This window comes from Rhagoletis zephyria, unplaced genomic scaffold, assembly GCF_001687245.7.
Source record: "Rhagoletis zephyria isolate East Lansing unplaced genomic scaffold, Rhagoletis_zephyria_1.1 Rzeph_scaffold_01218, whole genome shotgun sequence".
Taxonomy (NCBI): domain Eukaryota; kingdom Metazoa; phylum Arthropoda; class Insecta; order Diptera; family Tephritidae; genus Rhagoletis; species Rhagoletis zephyria.
Window position 1 is genome coordinate 83591 of NW_016158302.1, and position 20877 is coordinate 104467.

General features: G+C 35.5%; 1 protein-coding gene across 7 annotated transcripts in view; it reads left to right on the forward strand.

Annotated features, from left to right (window-relative positions):
• Mes2 (Mesoderm-expressed 2) overlaps positions 1-20877 on the forward strand; it is a 64123-nt gene that overhangs the window by 12755 nt on the left and 30491 nt on the right. The window contains exons 1-2 of one of the 7 annotated variants that reach the window (XM_017616506.1): positions 7019-7103; positions 9862-10162. In XM_017616506.1, coding sequence (XP_017471995.1) covers position 7103; positions 9862-10162 — 302 coding nt within the window. In that variant the 5' untranslated portion in view covers positions 7019-7102. Of the gene's footprint in view, positions 1-7018; positions 7104-7450; positions 7467-7585; positions 7603-8787; positions 10163-20877 lie in introns of those variants that run through there. The other 6 variants (XM_017616509.1, XM_017616508.1, XM_017616504.1 and 3 more) reach the window with 6 other exon arrangements.

Sequence of the window (20877 nt, forward strand, 5' to 3'; positions counted from 1 at the left end):
CGTGAAGGCCGTGGGTGTCGCGGGAGGACCGCCCGGGGCCTGCGCCCCAGATTCAGCCTTATCCCCGGTTGCAATCTGCATGCCAGGTTGGCATCCACTGGTGCCAGGAGTTTCCCGGGGTGGACTCCTTTGAGCATCCCCACCGCCACTTTCCTTCGTTTTTGCGAGAGCTTGGCCCGGTTTCACCATTGGCCTTGGTTTCCCGCTATTTGTCACCGCACTACGGCTGGTGGAGGTACTCTGCATCGCTTGAGCTCCATGTTTAGTGGGCCGGGACCCTTCCGACGCTTTAAGGGGGCCGGTCCCTTTATAATTTGTTTTTGATGTTGTTGTTGCTGTTTTTGTTGTTGTTGTTGTTATTTGTTTTCTGTCCATATTTGATCCCACGAATTTGTTTTACTTATATACAAGTTAAATGAAATATCTAAATATTAGTGTGAAACGAAAGAGTTTAAAGGCAACTTTAGTTTGATAATACTTTTAATTGGGTCATTCGATTTTCATACACCGTTATTTCGAATTTCCAAAATGAGAACTCAAAAAACTGGGACTGTACATTAGATTGGTCCAAAAAAATTAAGTTGGAATTTTAATGCCGGCACCCCCTAGGATTGTTCTATATCGAAAAAATATACCCCTATTTTTTTATTTTGAAATCAAAAAATATTTAGGGGGTGCTCAAAGCGCTCAGGGTTTTCCATGTATTTTATATGGAGAAAAAACCATTTTTCGTAGAAATGGTATAAAACTCTTAAAAATCAATATTTTTCAATCGGAAAACTGTGGTTCTCTTCAGGAGACTTCCAGTATTAATACCAATTGTTTATTTAACCATTTTTTATAAAGATTTTTCCATTGCATTTTCTAGGGGTTTTGGAGGACCTATAAAATATAGTTACTATGAAAAAATGGTTAAAGAGACCATTGCGTATTATTACTGGGAATCTCCTGAAGATAAGAAAAGTTTTCCGATCGAAAACAGTTGGTTTTCAAAAATTCTACACTATTTCTACGAAAAGTTGTTTTTCCCCCATATAAAATACATGGACAACTTTGAGCGCTTTGAGCACTCCCTATTTTATTTTTTTTTTTCAAAATAAAAAAATAGGGGTATATTTTTTTCGATATAGAACAATCCTAGGGGNAGCGCTTTGAGCACTCCCTATTTTTATATTTTTTTTCAAAATAAAAAAATAGGGGTATATTTTTTTCGATATAGAACAATCCTAGGGGTGCCGGCATTAAAAATCCGACCTTATTTTTTTACATACATTTTTGGACCACTTTATTGTACATAGATGTGCAATAACATTTTATTTTTTTAAGCTAAAACTTTTTATCGGTATGGAGTGGTTAGAAATTTTACGAAAAGGAAAACCGACACCGTGCGAGACCTCTCTTCAATCAGAAATGGCTTTATATGAATCTAATGGAACATTTTTTGTTGTTTTGAATAGTGTTTCAACCTGTTTAAAAAGTTAAACTCAATGTTGGCGTTTTAACGCCATTCGGGTTCACTACTAGTGAGATAAACTTATATAGTCATATTTGGGCGGTATCACGTGTGGCTGGCACAATAACCGTACCGAGATTGGTACAACGGTTACCGAGATATACTATATATGTGATGATAATTTTATCATAAACGTATTTCATGATAAAGAATTATTGTAACCATCAATTTTGAATAAATAAGCTTCGGTATTCACTGATTTATCGCAGATTTCGTATTTCTCAAAATTACTGTTATATGCGATGTAGGCGTGGTTATTTCAATTTTAGGTGAATAACCTTCAGTAGTGTCAAGATGTTACCCGGGTAGTAGTATAACAATTAAGTGGAATGTTTATTATTAAATTATATGATACAGAGTTAAAAGTATTCGATTCAATGTCCGGTTATTGAACCGTTCCGACTCGCTGTTCGTACTTGACTGACTGCTCGCTCGCTCTCCCCATTCTCACTTTACAGTAGTTACTAAAATATCCGTATTTTCGTATTTGGGAATACTACCGTTATATGGGAGGTAGGCGTAGTTATTGTCCGATTTTGTCCATTTTTAATACCATCCGTCCTACGTCGGAAAGAAGTATACGTACCAAGTTTCGTTTCTGATCATTTATGTATAGTTTTGTCTATATCTATCTTGATTCATTTTGCCTGTTACAAGCAACCGTTATGTGAACACAGTTGTAATACCCTTGTGCACAAGTGCGTTCGGGTATAAAAGGCATGCGTGAAATGCAAAACGCCATCCTTGAAGTGTAAAATGCTTTATTTTAATATGGGCCTATTTGGACTGAATAATTCCTATATATATACTACTTTTTAAAACGTTTTCATTTGATATAAATACGTTTTTATTTGATTTTACTTCACTGTGTACTCCAATACTTGCGTGCTACATATGGCGTTAAAACGCCAACATTGAATTTAACTTTTTAAACAGATGAAACCCTATTCAAAAACATCAAAAATATTCTTAATGATTCATCTACACCATTTCTGAGTGATGACGGTCTGGCATGATATCGATTTTCATTTCATCAAATTTAAAATCTCCCTGTACTGCTAAAAAGTTCTAAATTCTATCTATGTAGAATAGGGTGGTCCAAAAACAGCAATATCGGAATCGTAATGCTCTCACCCCGTAGGATGATCTATGTCGAAAAAACGGATACCCCTATTTTTTATTTTGAATTCAAAAATTATTTAGAGGCCGCTCAAGGCGCTCAAAGTTTTCCATGTATTGTTATATGGGAAAAATACAATTTTTCGTAGAAACGGTATAGAATTCTTGAAAATCAATATTTTTCGATNAAGCACTTCCATTCACCCACATGGTACTCATTCGTGGATCGGTAGCACGTTTTTTGAGAGTTTTGATAATAATATCGGGGACAGATATCTGGTATGTCTTCGTACCATTTCCAAAATACCATATGTCTGTCACCAAATATTANTTACTTTTAACAATAATACAAAATTGTTTATTTAACCATTTTTTAATACATACGAATTCTGCAAATAATCAGAATTTTCTGGTTATAAAAATATTGATTTTTAACTATTTCTTTGAAAAGCTGTTTTTCCCCTTATAAAATACATGGACGCTTTGAGCGACCTCTAAATATTTTTTGATTTCAAAATAAAAAAANCACAATAAATTTACCAGAATGCAAATACCAGATGTCAGTCCCCGGTATAAAACTAATTTTTGCATATGGAGAGTCGCAACTTTACACTGAAAGAGCCAAATGCTACCCGCGAGCGGCAGGTTGCCGACCTCTGCTATAGGGGCATGCTGGTTTAAACTCATGTTAACTGAGCACAGTAACAGGTCTATTCTGCGTAATAATTCTGTAATAAAAAGTTTGTAACCGGTAAATAAAGTTCCTGTCAATTTTTAAACNTATACTTTTTTCGGTATAGAACTATCCTAGGTAGTGAGAGCATAAAAATTCAGGTTTCACTTTTTCACATGCATTTTTGGACCACCCTAATGCAGAATCACTAATATTTCGATATTTCAGTAATGTATGTAGCTTGTGTATAAGTAAAACCAATTCGACTTCTCCAACAGGTGGCAACCCCTTTAAAAATATTTTCAAACTAAAATCGTTTTACTGTTTACATATTATACATGTTTCAATTAACTGATGAATTAGATTGAATTTGATTTTTTAAGCGGCAACCCTCTTAAAAATTATCTTTAAACCCAAATTTCCTTAAATATTTTTCGTATGACATTGTTATAAATATTTCAAGTAACTGATGAATTAAGTTGAAATTTATTATTTTTTGAACACGTGGCAACTCTCTTAAATAAAGTTCTGTAATAAAGGATTTTAAATCCCTTACCGTTTAATAATTACTTAATTTATTAAATAATTTTTATTTAACCTTTTAAACTGGGGCAATCCTCAAACAAATCAAAAATATTCTAAATTTTCAAACTAAATATTTCTAAAACTCTTTCATTTGATATTCAATTTTAATATTTCATACAACCTGAGTATAAATAATTTAATTTGACTTCTCAAATATGTGGCAACCCTCCTTAAATTATTTCCAAACTACTACCTTCTTAAACCTCTTTTGTCTGACACCAAGATCGTGATACCTTATTCACTTACGAAATTCATTTAATTAAAATTTGATTATATTTTTTAAACATGTGGCAACCCTTCTACTCGTAGTTAAGATATAAAGCCTTTTCAAAACCATTTTGGTTGATATCCACAATAGTAACAATTGATTTAACTTTATAAATAAACAATTGATTTAACTTTTTAAATAATTTGAGCTTAATTTCTTAACTGGTGGCAAACTCTTTTCATGGTAAAACCTTATCGAACATCCTCACCTTAAGCCCTTTAATTTGACACCTCACTTTTGAAAATCGAATTTAATATCAAATAACTTTAGTGTAATTATTTAACAGATGGCATATTTTTTCGAAAAAGTAAAACCCTATTGCACATCTACAGCCCAAGCCCTTTAATTTGACCTCTCGTTTTTGAAAATCGAATTGTGAATTATGCACATATATAGATGATTCGAATAGGTCTTTATTATTTACAAGTCTATTCTGCGCTGGTAATTAAAAGTTTGTAACCGGTAAATAAAGTGCCTGTCGATTTTTAAACCCTTTTCGCATCTCTCTCATAAGCTGATAACAAATTATTGCTCCGTGAAATATGCAATGCAAGCATTTGCACAATTCTTCATAGCTGAATTGCTGAATATTTATTTTATAAAGCACTTCCATTCACCCACATGGTACTCATTCGTGGATCGGTAGCACGTTTTTTGAGAGTTTTGATAATAATATCGGGGACAGATATCTGGTATGTCTTCGTACCATTTCCAAAATACCATATGTCTGTCACCAAATATTATAATATTCTTCAAAATACTAGGTAACTCATCATAGGTTGCATCGAAGCAAAACATCGATATTTTCGACGCCTCGATGTTTTTTCGACATCCCTAGTTGTTCTTCAGAAACATATGATTTGACACTGAAATACTAAGTTAATGTCCACAATAAATTTACCAGAATGCAAATACCAGATGTCAGTCCCCGGTATAAAACTAATTTTTGCATATGGAGAGTCGCAACTTTACACTGAAAGAGCCAAATGCTACCCGCGAGCGGCAGGTTGCCGACCTCTGCTATAGGGGCATGCTGGTTTAAACTCATGTTAACTGAGCACAGTAACAGGTCTATTCTGCGTAATAATTCTGTAATAAAAAGTTTGTAACCGGTAAATAAAGTTCCTGTCAATTTTTAAACCCTTTTCGCATTCTGTATACTCTTGTAACCGGTAAATTATTGCCCCGTGAAATATGCAATGCCGGGATTTGCACAATTCTTCATAGCTGAATATTTTAACTGCATTACCAACGTACCTAGAATCGCGGTGACAAGAACTGGTAACATTTTTTGGTAATACAATTTTCCGGTTACAAAATCTTCGGTAACGTGCAGAATAGACCTGTAAATATGAAAATCCATAGATTAACCATTGTCAGTAATCGACTACGCACTGTGAGTTCGGCCCTCGATTTAACCATTTGAACAGTAACTAACTGCGGTTCAGAGATACTCATGAACCAGTTATTGTTACAGTAAAATTTTTTTTCTAACAGGTCTATTCTGCGCTAGTAATAAAAAGTTTGTAACCGGTAAATAAAGTTCCTGTAAATTTTTAAACCCTTTTCGCATTCTGTGTACTCTTGTATCCGATAAATTTTGTTACCATCTCATAAGCTGGTAACAAAGTATTGCCCGTGAAATATGCAATGCCGGGATTTGCACAATTCTTCATAGCTGAATTGTTGAATATTTTAACTGCATTACCAACGTACCTAGAATCGCGGTGACAAGAACTGGTAACATTTTTTGGTAATAAAATTTTCCGGTTACAAAATCTTCGGTAACGTGCAGAATAGACCTGTAAATGGCTTAAACCATTGAACCGAACTGCTTCGATTTTTGGAGCGGTTTGCAGCTCTGATCAAAATATAATTTTTACTGTAAAACGGACTAAGCAATCTTTCACTCTAAGCTAGCGATATTGCTCGTTTACTGAAACAACGTCACACAGTGTAACGAGTGCGACCATAAATTGTAAAAATGAAATGAGTAAACACGACCCTAATGTTAAATGTGGCTTATGCAAAAAGTCTAATGCGGGTGACAAACGGGCTCGCTTATTTGCATTAACTCATGCATTTCCCTTTTTCAAATGCGCATAAGCAGTGGAATAAAGGCACAAAATTTTTGGAAATTAACTCGGATCAGGGGAATTTTCGATGAAAACACTGGTGAAAACGGTCAGCTGTTGTCTTTTGTACAAGTATGCAAACAAAGCAACCGAGTTTGGCGTCCGCGGTAGCCGAATAGTGAGGGTTGCGTGCTACAAGTCCGTAGGCGCCAAGTTCGATCCTCGGTTGGAGCGATTGCCAACGATTTTTTTTTTTATATTTATTTTATTTTTTTAATTTTGTTTGATTTATATATTAAATTTTACTTTCTTTTATTTTGTATCACATTTTTAATTTACTATTAAGTAAATTAAATTTGTAGAGTTTAATTTTATTAAAAAAAGTCAACAAAACTGAAAGCACGTTAAAAATGTATAGAACTTCATAATAGAAAGAATAAAATGAATAAAAAATAAATAAGTGAAAATTCTCCTGGCCGTGGGACTCGAACCAACTGCCTTGCGGCTCGTTAATCCCATTACTGCCGTCTTTCCAAACACAATTTTAATCAGATCAACTGTGCCGTTAATCCAGATCAACGCTGCCGCCTGTCTATGCTTTAAAATTGCTAAAAAGACATTTGCGAGATTGAAGAACCTAAAACACAACTAATTCTGAGGAATTTTGCTCACTGGGCGTCAAACGAATGAGGGTTGGAGTAGATGCACTCTCCCAGGCGTGCCAGCGTTTAATTTTTAGCGATGCGGCCAGAAAACAAGCGAGGCTGTTAAGAAATCAGTCAGCCATTTGAACTAGTGAGCCGAGTCGTCGCCGTTATGGTTAAGGCGAGTGCAACAAACATAGCAGGCAAGGCGGTCCCCATATACCAAGTATGTATGTACTATGTACATACATATCATCGTTTAAAGTACAAAATCGCGTATCGTCATTCTGGAAAACCGCGTAACTGATATTGGCTGCCAAAAATTGTATTTGCTCACACAAGCTCTTGGCTCAATCCTTATCCATTCGTCCTGAAATATACTAGCCAGAAATGCGATTGTTTTATAAAAAGGAGCACCATTTTGAAATATGACTCACATACGCGGTTTTGCATTTTGTTGATACGCGCTTTTGTACTTTAAACGACGATATGTATGTGTGTATGTGGAAAATTATCATCAGTAAAATGGAACAACGAGATAGTCGAGCCGCTGTAAGACGAAGACCATATCAGCGAACTCAAAGAAATTGTAAGCAGGCAACACAAAAGCGATTTTGAGCCGAGTTCTTTTGTTAGTGCTAAATATTTTTCGCGCTGTTGTTGTTGATAGGACTGTATACATACGTGTGTGTGCGGTTGTTAGAATCCGTGCGATGTCGGCTGATGTACGCTGAGCCGCTCCGGTATTTTTCTTTGCTATTTGTAGTACAAGTTGAGTACCATTCGAGATGTCAACCCGATTTTTCTGTTCTCATACTTTAGTAATTGCTGCGTATTTCTCTCTTTCGTTTGCAAATAAAGCCAAAGAATATCGAAGCCGACGTTAGCTGCGTTCAGCTAGAAACGCCAGTTTGGCCTGCAAGTTCGTATCAAAACAAGGGGAACGCAAAAACATCGCCAGCCAACAACAGTTACAATACCATATATATGTACGATATGTACATATTGTACATACATACATACATACATCTATACATATGCAGATATATATCAATCCACTTTAACAGCCAAATTGAAATCTACTTACACATCTGAGGGACTTTTCTGTCGTCACCATCAACGATTTTCGTCTTATTAACACACCCATGCATATGGACATACAAACATAAGTTCAGTGAGTGATCGTTTATGGCTGACTAGCTGGCTGGTTCATCCGTTTGCCCTCTCTTTCTACTCCTTCCTTTTCGCTATTGCTATTGTGGGCATTTCGTATTGTGCGGCTTGGGATCGACTGCTGCGTCGGCTTGAAGCGCGATTTGTTGTTATTGTAATGGCGGTGGCCGCGCTCAGCCCTAGCCGACAGCGGTTTTCTTTCCATATATCGCATGCATTTGGCTAGCGCTCTGCTCGTCGCGTTGATTTTGGCTTTGGCGCTGCTGCCTTGTTTTTGTGCTCAACTCGGCTTGGGCTCGGGTGGTTGGTTGGTTGAGTGGTGTTTTGCTGGATTTTATTAGTTGGTTTTTAAACTTGGTCGTGAGAGGGTAGTAAAAAGTGAAAATCGGCAGCAATAGACTACTCAGAACTTGTAAAGAAAATCAGGAACTTTAAAATAATAGAACTGAAGAGGGGAGAAGTGAGTGAGTGTACGATTTTGCAGCAGCGATACTGGGTTATTAAGGGGAGGCATGTCTGAAACCTATTGACAGTGCATAGACCTGTAGTGGTGCAGTGAGTCTTTGGGACTTCAGTGAATTAGTAGTAGAGTGGATACGAGCAAAACATGACATAAACTGAGATTTACTACTTCAGTAAATTAACGACAAAAGTAAAGCGCAAACTTAATAATAAATACCGTTGTGCGAAAGCTCGCTAAAAATAACTGTGAATATCTAAGTAAANGCGAGCAAAACATGACATAAACTGAGATTTACTACTTCAGTAAATTAACGACAAAAGTAAAGCGCAAACTTAATAATACATACCGTTGTGCGAAAGCTCGCTAAAAATAACTGTGAATATCTAAGTAAAGATTTTGTGAATGGACGCGCTCAGTGCCAGCCTCGCTCCTGCCAGCACATCTGATACCATCACAGCCAACAGCACAACGAGAACAACAACACCTAAAAAGTCGAACGTTTCCACTGCCACTTCTTCGCCATTATCATTCCGATCGTCACCAGTTTCCTCCCCGCGCACCTTGCTGGAAGCAGCTGCAATAGCAACAACCATTGGGCCTCCGTCACCCACGCACTCCTCACGCGCTTCGTCGTGTTCTGCGCATTCCAGATTGCGCGTAGCAACCCCTGAATCGGATACACCTGTTGGTGAAATGAGTGTGAGCGGTGGAAGTCAACTGGCTGCAGCGTTGGACATGAAGACTAGAGCTTCAGCCACCTCCGCTGCTGCCGCCGCCGCCGTGGAGCTATTGCATGCCGGCACGCCATCATCTCATACGCAGTCGCAGAAAATAAAAAAATGTGCGTTTAAAAATCGGTATAATGAGATAGTAGATGTAAATATGAAATTTTCGAATTTCACTTGCCGAAGGGCGGAAACGTTTGAATGTGAAGTTGCTACAAGTAACAACCACAATACCAAAAGCTTTCAGACTGCAATAGTAGATATCAATAGAGATAATGGCTTCGAGAGCCACACATCCAGTCCAGTAATAACAACTACAATGGCTTGCCCGAAATTGCTTCGAAGTTGCAGAAGTAGAGGTAGTCCTAGGCTACAACAACTTTACCAACTACAACAACGGCAACTGAATTCAATGTCGCTGCAACGCCATCAGAAGCAGCTGCAGCGGCAGCAACAACATTCAAAACGTTACCGACAACAACCCAAATCAAAATATTTAGATACGAAATTTAGATTCGAACAAGAACGCAAATTTGCTGAAGCTGAACAGTTGCAACAACAGCAACAACAACTATATGCATCGACTAAAGAAAATTTTTTACTTACACTCGATTTACTTGCAGTGGTCCGCCGAAACGCCTCCGACAAACTTCGCCTCATCCAAATGGTTCACGACAATCCAATACTGTGGGACTCGCGCCTGCCAAATTTCAAGGGCGCCGAAGAAGAGAAGAATCGTGCCTGGGAAATGATTGGCAAAGAGTTCAATGCGCCGGGGCGGCGTGTGGCGCGCGCCTTCAAATCGCTGCGGGAATCGTATCGGCGCGAATTGGCGCATGTCAAATTGATGGGAAACGGATTCAAACCGAAGTGGAGTCTCTACGAAGCAATGGATTTTTTGCGAGATGTTATCAGAGAGAGAAAGTGAGTACCATAATGTTAGAATAGTTAGGGCATTCACAAGGTGTCATAAAAGTCATATTGTCATAGAGGCATAAATTTCAAACTGTGTTATGGTTGCTGTGAATCACTCAAGAATCTTTTTAACCTACATACATACGTACATATCGCACACCGTCTTCAACAGGGGTACAACTCAAAATTACGCCTTTGTCAGATAATGCGAAAAACTATAGTTCTGTTCGCTATGCAAATGCTAGTAAGAATTAGCCAGTAACAAAATTCAGAGAATATGGTATCTTACTCTCCCAAAGAGAAAACTTACTAAGTTTTGCGCGAACATAAATTAGCAAACATTTGCAAGCTTCACTGCCAGCTGGCGTCCACGGTTGCNTAGTAAGAATTAGCCAGTAACAAAATTCAGAGAATATGGTATCTTACTCTCCCAAAGAGAAAACTTACTAAGTTTTGCGCNCAGTAAGAATTAGCCAGTAACAAAGAATATGGTATCTTACTCTCCCAAAGAGAAAACTTACTAAGTTTTGCGCGAACATAAATTAGCAAACATTTGCAAGCTTCACTGCCAGCTGGCGTCCACGGTTGCATTTCGAGCATATTTATTAATTTTTTTTTAATAATTCAGGTGAAAAACAAAACAGGATATTTCTTCTTATTCTGACTTTCTTCAACATACGCTTTAATTTCTTTGTGGAAGTCGCTGTCGGATTTCCAATATCGACTGTGGTGTCGACTGCGTTCCGATTACGAATACAGCTTTTTTAGCCGAGTACCTTTCANTTTATTAATTTTTTTTTTAATAATTCAGGTGGAAAACAAAACAGGATATTTCTTCTTATTCGGACTTTCTTCAACATACGCTTTAATTTCTTTGTGGAAGTCGCTGTCGGATTTCCAATATCGACTGCGTTCCGATTACGAATACAGCTTTTTTAGCCGAGTACCTTTCAAATTTTTGGTATTAATTACATCAATTGAATAAAGAAATATTTACATACTTCTTTCATTAGTAAAGGCTGGTATGCAGCTCTCAAGAAAACGGTCAAGAAAAAAATTCCCATTATTTCGTGTGTGTGCCCAAAGAATTTTGACAACTTATACTTCACTAGTCTGTTGTCTCGCTCTTTCCTCAAGAAATATTTCTGTTGCAAGTATGGGTTGCCTTGTGCTCTTTTTTCACAAAAAACTTTAGAAAACCGTAGTAGAAAGAATAGCAAATTTCTTAAGAACTGCGTACTGTCTGCAGGAAATTTGACTCAAGAAAATTTCTTAGCCATTTCTTGTACGTCATATGGAGCTTTTGCTTTTCTTGGGAGCTGCATACAGGCCTTAAATCGCAACAAGATTGTTAATTTTTAAATTTAACGAACTTGTTGATTCAAATTAATGTTGACAAAAATGCAACCGTGTGCAACAATCCTGCTTGCAAACTCTTGCTGGCAAAAATTTTCCCAGCACGAATTTGCAACTTCCCCTCGAAATGAAATGTAAAAATTGTGCTCTCTCCTTGCAAGTTTTGCTGGATTTTTGGACAAACGAACACGATTTGATAACAATTGGTACCAACTTGTACAAGTTTTTTGCATAGCGAACACTCTTCATGTGGGCAAAGGTCTCCCTTTACCTTAGGGGTTTTTTTTGTATCAAAAAATAACAAAGATTTGCTCCAGCTTTTGCTGAAAAGTAAACAAAAGCACTGTGTACATTTTTAGCGCATATGTAATTTCAAAAATGCCAATTTTGAGTTGTGCATTTTTTGAAGACGGTGTGCGATATATAAATTTTATGACAATATGACTAGTTATGAAATCTCGCGAATCACCAGCTAAGCATACATACATACATATGTAAATTAGCTGCGTTTCATTCTTGCCTTTTCCAAAAAGGACACTAAAATAAGTAGGTTAAAATGTCTATTTATCCGGATTCATGGGATTTGTGAACAAAACCCATTCAAAATGAGTTTTACAATATACAATTGTGCATATTTATTAATTTGAAATTGAAATTAAATCTATATACATTAGACTGCATCATTCACCATACAAAAAAAATCGGTACTGTTTTTCCACTGGAATTATAAAATCTATTATATTTTAAGACTTGCACCAACACATTTTGGAAAAGGGTTAATATTAACGTGAGCTGGACCGATTTGAAAATACCTGAATAAATTGAGTTTTTCGAATAAAAATAGTTTTTTAAAGTATTTTTTTTAAAGTCACCTCAAATGACAAATCAGTTTGATAAAAATATTAAAAAAGCTTTTTAAATAAACATGTTAAAAAAAACTTCAACGGAATCATAATGAGAGATAACGAGAGTTTTGATGCTGTTTTTTAACTTTTATCCAAGATTGGTTTATAAGAAAAGCTTGAATATCTGAGGCAAATCTATACCGATTTAGACTTGTGGCGTATCATTGGAAATATATTTTCTCAATCTTTTAATTTTTTTTAATAATAAACTCATTCAAGGTATGTAAGAGAAAGGTACGAGGATGAACGAGCATCATTCGAAGTTGAACTAAGATGTTTTGATATTTGTGAAAATTTTATTTTTGAAAAATTGTATTTTTTTATTTTTATGCCAATTTCATCTCATCTGAGCGGATTTTTTTCAAAAAATCTTTTAAGAAACATTTTTTAATCATAAAAAGCTGCATCTTTGGAGGTATTTTCAAATCGGTCCAGCTAACGTAAATCTTAATAATTTTCTAAAATATTTTGGTATAAGTCTTCAAATATAATAAGTTTTGTTATCACGGCGTAAAAACCGAAACTTTTTTGGTGATGCAGTCTAATGTACATATATATATATATACATATGAATAAGGGTTAAGGGGACGCGGCCACAGAGCGCCTATGGTTGAGCTGAGAATTGAACTAACAAAGTAAGACGATAAGAACTAAGTAAACAAGCCTAATGCTTAAGAGCGAAATACACCACACAAGCGGCTTGATAAGCCAAGCGAAATATCCCTTTGCTTTAAGCTATTTGTGTTATGTACGGGGCTGTTTGAAAATTTGACAAGACGTTTGAGGGAAATTTGAACAAAAATCAAAAATTTGACTTTTGATCAAACCGCTTGCGTTGCGTATGGTGTTTGCAACGGAATTTTCACCGAGTGAGGAAGTAGGAAAAAAAAATGGAATAAAATAAAACTTTCTTACATTGTGAACCGGAAGAAAACTAAAGTTCTTTGCTAGGCGAAGTGGAAAAAGTAGGTCTGAAGTATGTTTGACAAGACGCCAGTGTGTATATTTCGCTCTTTAAACATCACACTAAATCACAAAATTACTTATTTTAAACAACACATATCAAATCATTTAATTTCGTTAGAAAGTGAGTTGTATGGGATCAGGCTTCGCATTTGTCAGCCAAAAGTGTAGAAAAGCATAAATAAGGCGACAGAAACATAAAAGAGACTCGATATTTTAACAAGTTTTGGCTAATCTTGTTTTGTTTATTTAATTTTCATTATTTTTTTTATGAAAGTGTACGGCAAAATCTAAAAAAACAGGTAACCTTTGCGTTATTTAGCTTTATTTACATTGTTGTAAACTATATTAAGCTAATTGCTTTTGGATATACTTCATAGACGTATACCTGAAGCCCCAAAAAAATATTTAATCAACTTTTTGCATAACTATTGAGTTATATGTAGATGTTTTAGTTCAAAATAATATTAAAAACAAGTGAATTTTTCAATGTAATTTTTAAGAGGTGAAAATTTAATTACGTCACTACTTTGGAAGCTCGCCATGTACTGGTTTGAAATTAGTACTTATGTATGTGTACACTTCATATGTAGTTGGTAACTAAAATTTGCTTTAAAAAATAACTAAATGGCAAGTAGCGAAAAGTGTGTAACTCTAATTTTCACAATTTTCAAAATTTTCGGTTTATCGCGTATAGTTTTTGAAGCATTTCATAATTTGATACCTTAGCAACAGGTGTGCTTTCAGAATAAACCAACTTTTAAAGATAACATATTCAGCGATCTTGAGCGTAATTTTTATTCCATATTATTTTATTCCACATTTGGAAAATACGTCGAAACGATCTAAATATTTTTGTAACAACTGGTACTTATAACATTCCATATACATGTAAAGTGCTTCAGAAATTTGTTCTAAAGCGATAAAAACCCAGATTTTCTATTTTTAATGATGCTCCGTCTTGTAGTCAGAATATTTCGAGCGTGGTATCAAATCAATTTTTTTTTCGAAAAAAATGTTCCGATAGTTGCTCTTACTTAAATGGAACCTTCTAAATTCAATCGCGTTCTCAGTTTTGCCTGATTGGCTCCACTTTTTGATATAGCGGTACTTGAAACTTAGCATAAATCTCACCTATTTTATAAAAAAAAAATCTCCATTTTGAGGATATTTTACTAAAATTTTGGACACGATTTTATTTTAATATTACCCTCACTATCTCTTAAAATCATCGAAATCGGTTCACTAAAACATCTAGCTCCCATACAGCTGATTGTTCAGTTTGCAGGTAAAAATTTAGTATAGGTTGATTTAACATATGGCACGCATCCAATTTATTATTCAGATATGAACTTAGAGTTATAGCACAAAAACACTTGTCTCAGTTGTATTGGAGCTATATGTGAAAGGGAACTTATTTCGGTAATTTTAAGGAATAATCAAGGTAGTACTAAAAACCGTTATTTGCTAAATTTTAGTAAAATAACTTCAAAACTCAGGCAATTATTTATAAAATAGTTAAAATTTAATCAAATTTTGCACAGTGTAATTTGAACCCAGCTTATTTCTTTGTTTTCTATTTCAGCGATCTAAATGTTTATTCCTCGTCTAACTTTTGAAGCACTTGATGAAAATGAATTACACTTATATTTATCGATTTATTAAGAGATTACGAATAGAATCATATATAAAACATAGGTATGCCCAGAAATTAAACAATTAAAGTTTTTGTTTTGAAAGTGTACCTGTTTTTTAGATTTGCCCGTATACGAGTAAAAAATTTCAAACATTTTACAAAAATTAGGAAAATTCGACCAAGTTTCATCAAAATTTCAAGTTTCTGAATTAGATTTTTTGAATATGCACTTTTTTAGTCCACAACATTTCAGTAAAAAGTACTCGACCATACCTACAACCTACACTAGGTTTTTGATTCGGGTGTTTGTCATGACTTATTTGTAGCACCGTGTAATTATTGCCGCCAAAAATACGCGTTTTATTTTATTTGGTGAAAAAATGTGAAGTGAGAGGTGAGGTTGTCTCGTGCAGCAAGTCCCGGGAAGGGTTCACGATGCTCGAAGTATCAAAATGAAATAAAAATTGGTATAATTATATTTCTTTCACAAGAGAGAATCTTTCTCACTAAAATAATAACGGAAAAGGCGAAACGAAAGATACAAACTTAAATTTTTCTAAATAATATCATCAGTATCTAATAAAATTTGTAAGTGAATAAATAAATAAGTTAATTACACTGTGCTACAATTTTATGACAGTTCAAACCAGCCCGGACTTTGCTAACATTTTCTGAAAGTATACATATCCAGTAATAAAACATTCGATGGATTTGCAAAAATTAGCTCGTGTTTTTATTTATGGCCTACTAAAGTTTTCATGACCCAGCCTAAGTGGGTTTAAAAATAGTAGACAAAATGGTTAAAATAATTTTCAGGGGGAAATTAAAGGTTAAGACATACACAGTAAAATTGCATGGGAAATATTTCCATAGAACATTTTAACCCATTAGCTCCCGCCTTAAAGTGTCATTTTGACCCTTTCGTCAAGAAACCCCGCAAAAAGCAAATTTGAAAGGTCGTTCGAGGATTGATATATTCTAGAAAATTATTCTTCGGAAAATTTTACTAGGGGTCTTCTCAGGCAAAAGCTTCATGCCACCAACGTAAAAGTCTCTAAAAAATTTAAATGAAAAACAAGCAAGAAAACTTGTTTTTTTTTACAAAAAAAAGAAAGTAAATTGAGTTTAACTGTTTTTCCTTCTTGGCATAGATTTTTTGTATTATTTTATAGAGACTTTTACTTTGATGGCATGAAGTTTTTGCCTGAGAAGACCCCTAGTAAAATTTTCCGAAGAATAATTTTCTAGAATATATCAATCCTCTAACGACCTTCCAAATTTGAATAAATCAAGTGAAAGGTCTGAAATTAAAAAAAAAAGCAATTGCTTATTTTTCTATTCATAATGCCCATTGTCCCAACGTCGGACTTACTGAAGTAAGTTCCTAGTAAGCTTATCCCGAATGTATTTTGTTTATTGGGGGCATGCTAAGAAGCTTTTATTTGGGTGAATAATTTTTCCTCAAGGTTGCAAAACGTGAAAATATTGTATGTAATTATAAATAGTCAATGAAAATTCGAGCTGCCTGACTGACTAAATGGAACATGAGATACGATATTATGTCCATACAAATCAAATGCGGTGCAAAAACCACTTGCTCTACATATACATATCTACTGATATGCCCATAAATATCTCATATCTCAATTAATCTGAGTGCGAATTTGCTTTTGAATTTGGTTTTGCATAACATAGTGTTGAATATCGTGGCCTGCTTACTTCAGTGCTTTACATACATAAATATGTATGTATGTACCTTTGAAAAAAGTAATTAATGTGGGTGATGACAAAACTGATTATGAGATTTTGTATGTACATACATACATATGTCTTTAATGCAGTTCTTTCTTCATGACTCAAGTGACACCGTAACCGCTTAAATGCAACGAAAGCTGGCATTGTAAGTAATGCGAATGATAAAGGAAAATATTTTAAAAGTTTTTGCTCTCACTCTGAGGCTTTTATCGGAATCACATGTACATACACATGGCTTTTATAGAAACCTAATTTTTAAGAGTTTCCAAAAATCTATCTTTAATTATTACGAAAATCTATTTTAATTATTTTTAATTATGACTGGTCGCTTAGAAGGACCATATATTTAAGCAATACAGGAACAGGGGATACCATTCTGGGCGGTTAAAAGATTTGCAATTGAAATTGCTGTCGACAAGGGGATTTTATCATTCGCCTTTGATATTCCTCTTCTTGATTGGCACTGTAACCGCCTAACAAATTTTCAGATACTCAACCATAATGGGGGTTTTTTACCCTTATTTTGAAGAAGTTCCATGTTAGCTCATAAAGAATGGTAGATGCAGGATTAAAATGTTCTACAAAAATGTTAACACGGAAATTTTACATGTGGTCACCGTTGATAAAAAATCAAATAAATTTGGAGGCGAATTTCCAATGCCCTCATACATGCAAATTAAAAACAATTTGTAAATCGTATTTTTGTTTTCAGAGATCTGCGGTAAAATTCAGCGAGGAATTTTGTCATAAAAAAGCTATGTGGTAGTTACAGGGTTAAAATGGTCCACAAAAATCTGAAGCAGAAAATTGAATAAGGGACCACCCACGATGAAAGAATCCTTCAACTGAATGTTAGTGCGCTATATATCGACGTTTATGTTAAATTTGGTTGTAATTATTTTAACGTGTGTACTGCATATGTTCGAAAATTCGTAGCAAAATTAGGTGTGGAAATTTTTTCGCAAACATACCTATTTACCTTATAGTTATATTACGGATAGTTTTAAACCCCATTGAAAAATGCGGTAAAATGTTTTAAAAATCTATAAATCAGAGAACTTTTACTAAAGATCGTCGAAGAAACTAAAATTATATATGTATTTGTAATGAAACTATTCCAAAATTATGATAAACCCGTATAACGCACTTATCTTTTATCATCGAATTATTGGTTATTCGGCGACTATTAGGCCCAATTTCAGATAGCCTATTTAAGTAGAGATTGTTGATTGATGATAAATGGCCATTATTGGATATTTAAATATGAGATATTTAACCTGATCAGTTCTCTGCAGTGTACCACTATATAAGGTGATATTTCAGAGAAATGGACAGATTTGTTCCCTTGAGGCCATGCAACTTGAATGCATTTCCACCATTGGGAAGTTGCTTAGCTTCATCTGGTGTTTGTCTTCGTTATATTTGTCATTTAAAAGACATAAAGCTTGTTGGTGGTTGTGCATTCACCATTTTCCATCTCTGGAAAAGATGTCACTGACTTAAAAAGTAGTTGAACAATGCCATCGATCTCCCAACGAGATGGCTGAGACATTCAGCATATACGTTATCTGGGTACCTGGCCGCTGCGACATTCATGCAAATTGTATGGCTGATACTCTCGGCATACCTCTTCAAATATCTTAATTTCTACTGGACCTGGACTGGATTTCGTCTTGATCTGCGGGCTGTGTCGTAGTCACAGCCGCTAAACTTAAACGTAGAATACGTGAAATTATTAAGATCGCATTCAAGTTAAAAACGGTACATGAAATATTTGTTTAGGTTGTATTGAATTGAATTTAGTAAATCAATATAAATTGCAAAATAATAATTAGCAATAGAGAAGCAGATCCACATTAACTTCAGTTATATGTACCATCAGCTTATAAATAGATGTGTATATGCCATGACGTGTATCACTACTTCGATTCATTTTTATTTCCTTTCATACTGCAGAAATTTGTATTACTTTTTATATTAGCCTAGGTCCCCGAATTAGTATTCTTCTTCGTGTTCTGCTCGTCTTCGCATTATCTTCGTCTTCGGATTTGGGCATAAGTTAGCTAAGAATTCTTAAACAGCTGGCAACCCTCCTTAATATAGTTAAGAAATGAACAAATCTCTCGCGTCTGATATTGTGATACGAACATATTTCATGTGCCTGATGAATTAAGCGAAACACCCTCAGACTCTTTTTTATGTAAGCGCTCCGAAATAGGACTCCTTAAAGACTCATTTATGACTCCAACTGTTTGCTGGGGATAGGCAGCTAAAAAAAGTATACATACATACATACATAGATATTTAAAAATTCTCCTTCTTCTTCGTCTTATTTGGCGCCGTAACCGCCTAAGCGATTTTGGCCGAGTTCAACAAAGCACGCCAGTCGTTTCTCTTCTGTGCCAACTGACGCCAATTGGAAATGCCAAGTGAAGCCAAGTCCTTCTCCACCTGATCTTCACATCGCACTCTCCTCTACTACCACCAGCGAGTTCCGAGTTGAATACTTTCAGAGCTGGAGCGTCGGTGTCCATTCGAACGACATGGCCAAGCCAGCAAGGCTGCTGTATTTTAATTCGCTGTACTATGTCTATGTCATTGTAAAACTCGTACAGCTCATCGTTCCATCGTCTGCAGTACTCGCCGTCGCCAACGCGTAAAAGCCCGTAAATCTTCCGCAAAATCGTTCTCTCGAATACCCCAAGAGCCGCCCATCGGTTGTTGTCGTTGTCCATGCTTCTGCGCCATATACCAGCACGGGCACGATGAGTGGCTTATAGAGTGTGGTTTTCGTACGTCGAGAGAGGACTTTACTCCTGAATTGCCTACTCAGTCCAAAGTAGTACTTGTTGGCAAGAGTGATTCTGCGTTGGATTTTCCTGCTCACATTATTATCGGTGTTAATGCTGGTTCCCAAGTAAATGAAATTCTCTACTTTATCGAAATTATAACTGTCAACATTGACGTGGGTGCCAAGGCGCGAATGTGCTGACTGTTTGTTTGATGACAGGAGATACTTCGTCTTGTCCTCGTTTACCACCAGACCCATTCGCTTTGCTTCCTTATCCAACTTGGAAAAGGTAGAACAGACTTCGCGGTCTTTGTTACCGATGTCGATGTCATCGGCATAACCAGCAATTGCACGCTCTTGTAATTAAAACCTACTAACTACCTAACTAAACCCTTAGCTGGAAAATATTCGTAAATGCTGGTCTTAAAACGTGTATATGTTTGTTGTAAAATACCTTTTTTTTCCACACAATCCGCATCATCAGGCTACTTCGACAATGACTATGCCCATGTAAAGAAAGTTCTGCCCCCGCACATATTTGTGTATGCACATACATACATATGAAAAGTATGCATCCATATGTATGTATGTATGTATATGGATTTATATGCGTCTCAATTGAGGCATAAACAATATGAAATCAAAAGTAAGGCATTCCATGGCACGAGTAATAGCAATAAAGTAGAGCAAACTTGGCTCACATATAGCAGTGTATGTATGGAAATACTCGTACGAATCCGCATATGTTCTAAGTGTCTATGTATGGATGGGGAAACTATCGGCCATTCGCATATGTACATACATACATATGTACATATATGTATTAGAGTGGTAAAAAAAAATTTTTTCGAGATAGGGTCCGGGCACCTTCCAAAATTTGTCCTTTTGCAGAAAGACCGTACCTTACGTTTCTAAGTATAAATTTAGAGGATACTCATGAAAGGTTCATATTTTACTCTAGAAATATATTGTACATATCTTAACCAAAGAATTTGTTAAGCAACCTAGGACCATTTCCAATTTAAATCTGCTGAACAAATATTACAAGTTTCAGTTGTCATGGCAACATTACCTTTTATAAAAACAAGTAAAAAAGTCTAAGTTCGGGCGGAGCCGAACATTAAATACCCGGCGTCCTTAAATTTCGAAATATTGAAGTTTCAAGCATTTCTGAAATTTATGAAAAGTTTTAGTCCGATTTCAATAATTTTCAACGTTTTGCTTATATGTGGCAAGCACAATAACCACACCGAGTTTGGTACAAATTGGTAGAACGGTTACCGATATACTATATGTGATCATAAGTGGGCGGTGCCAC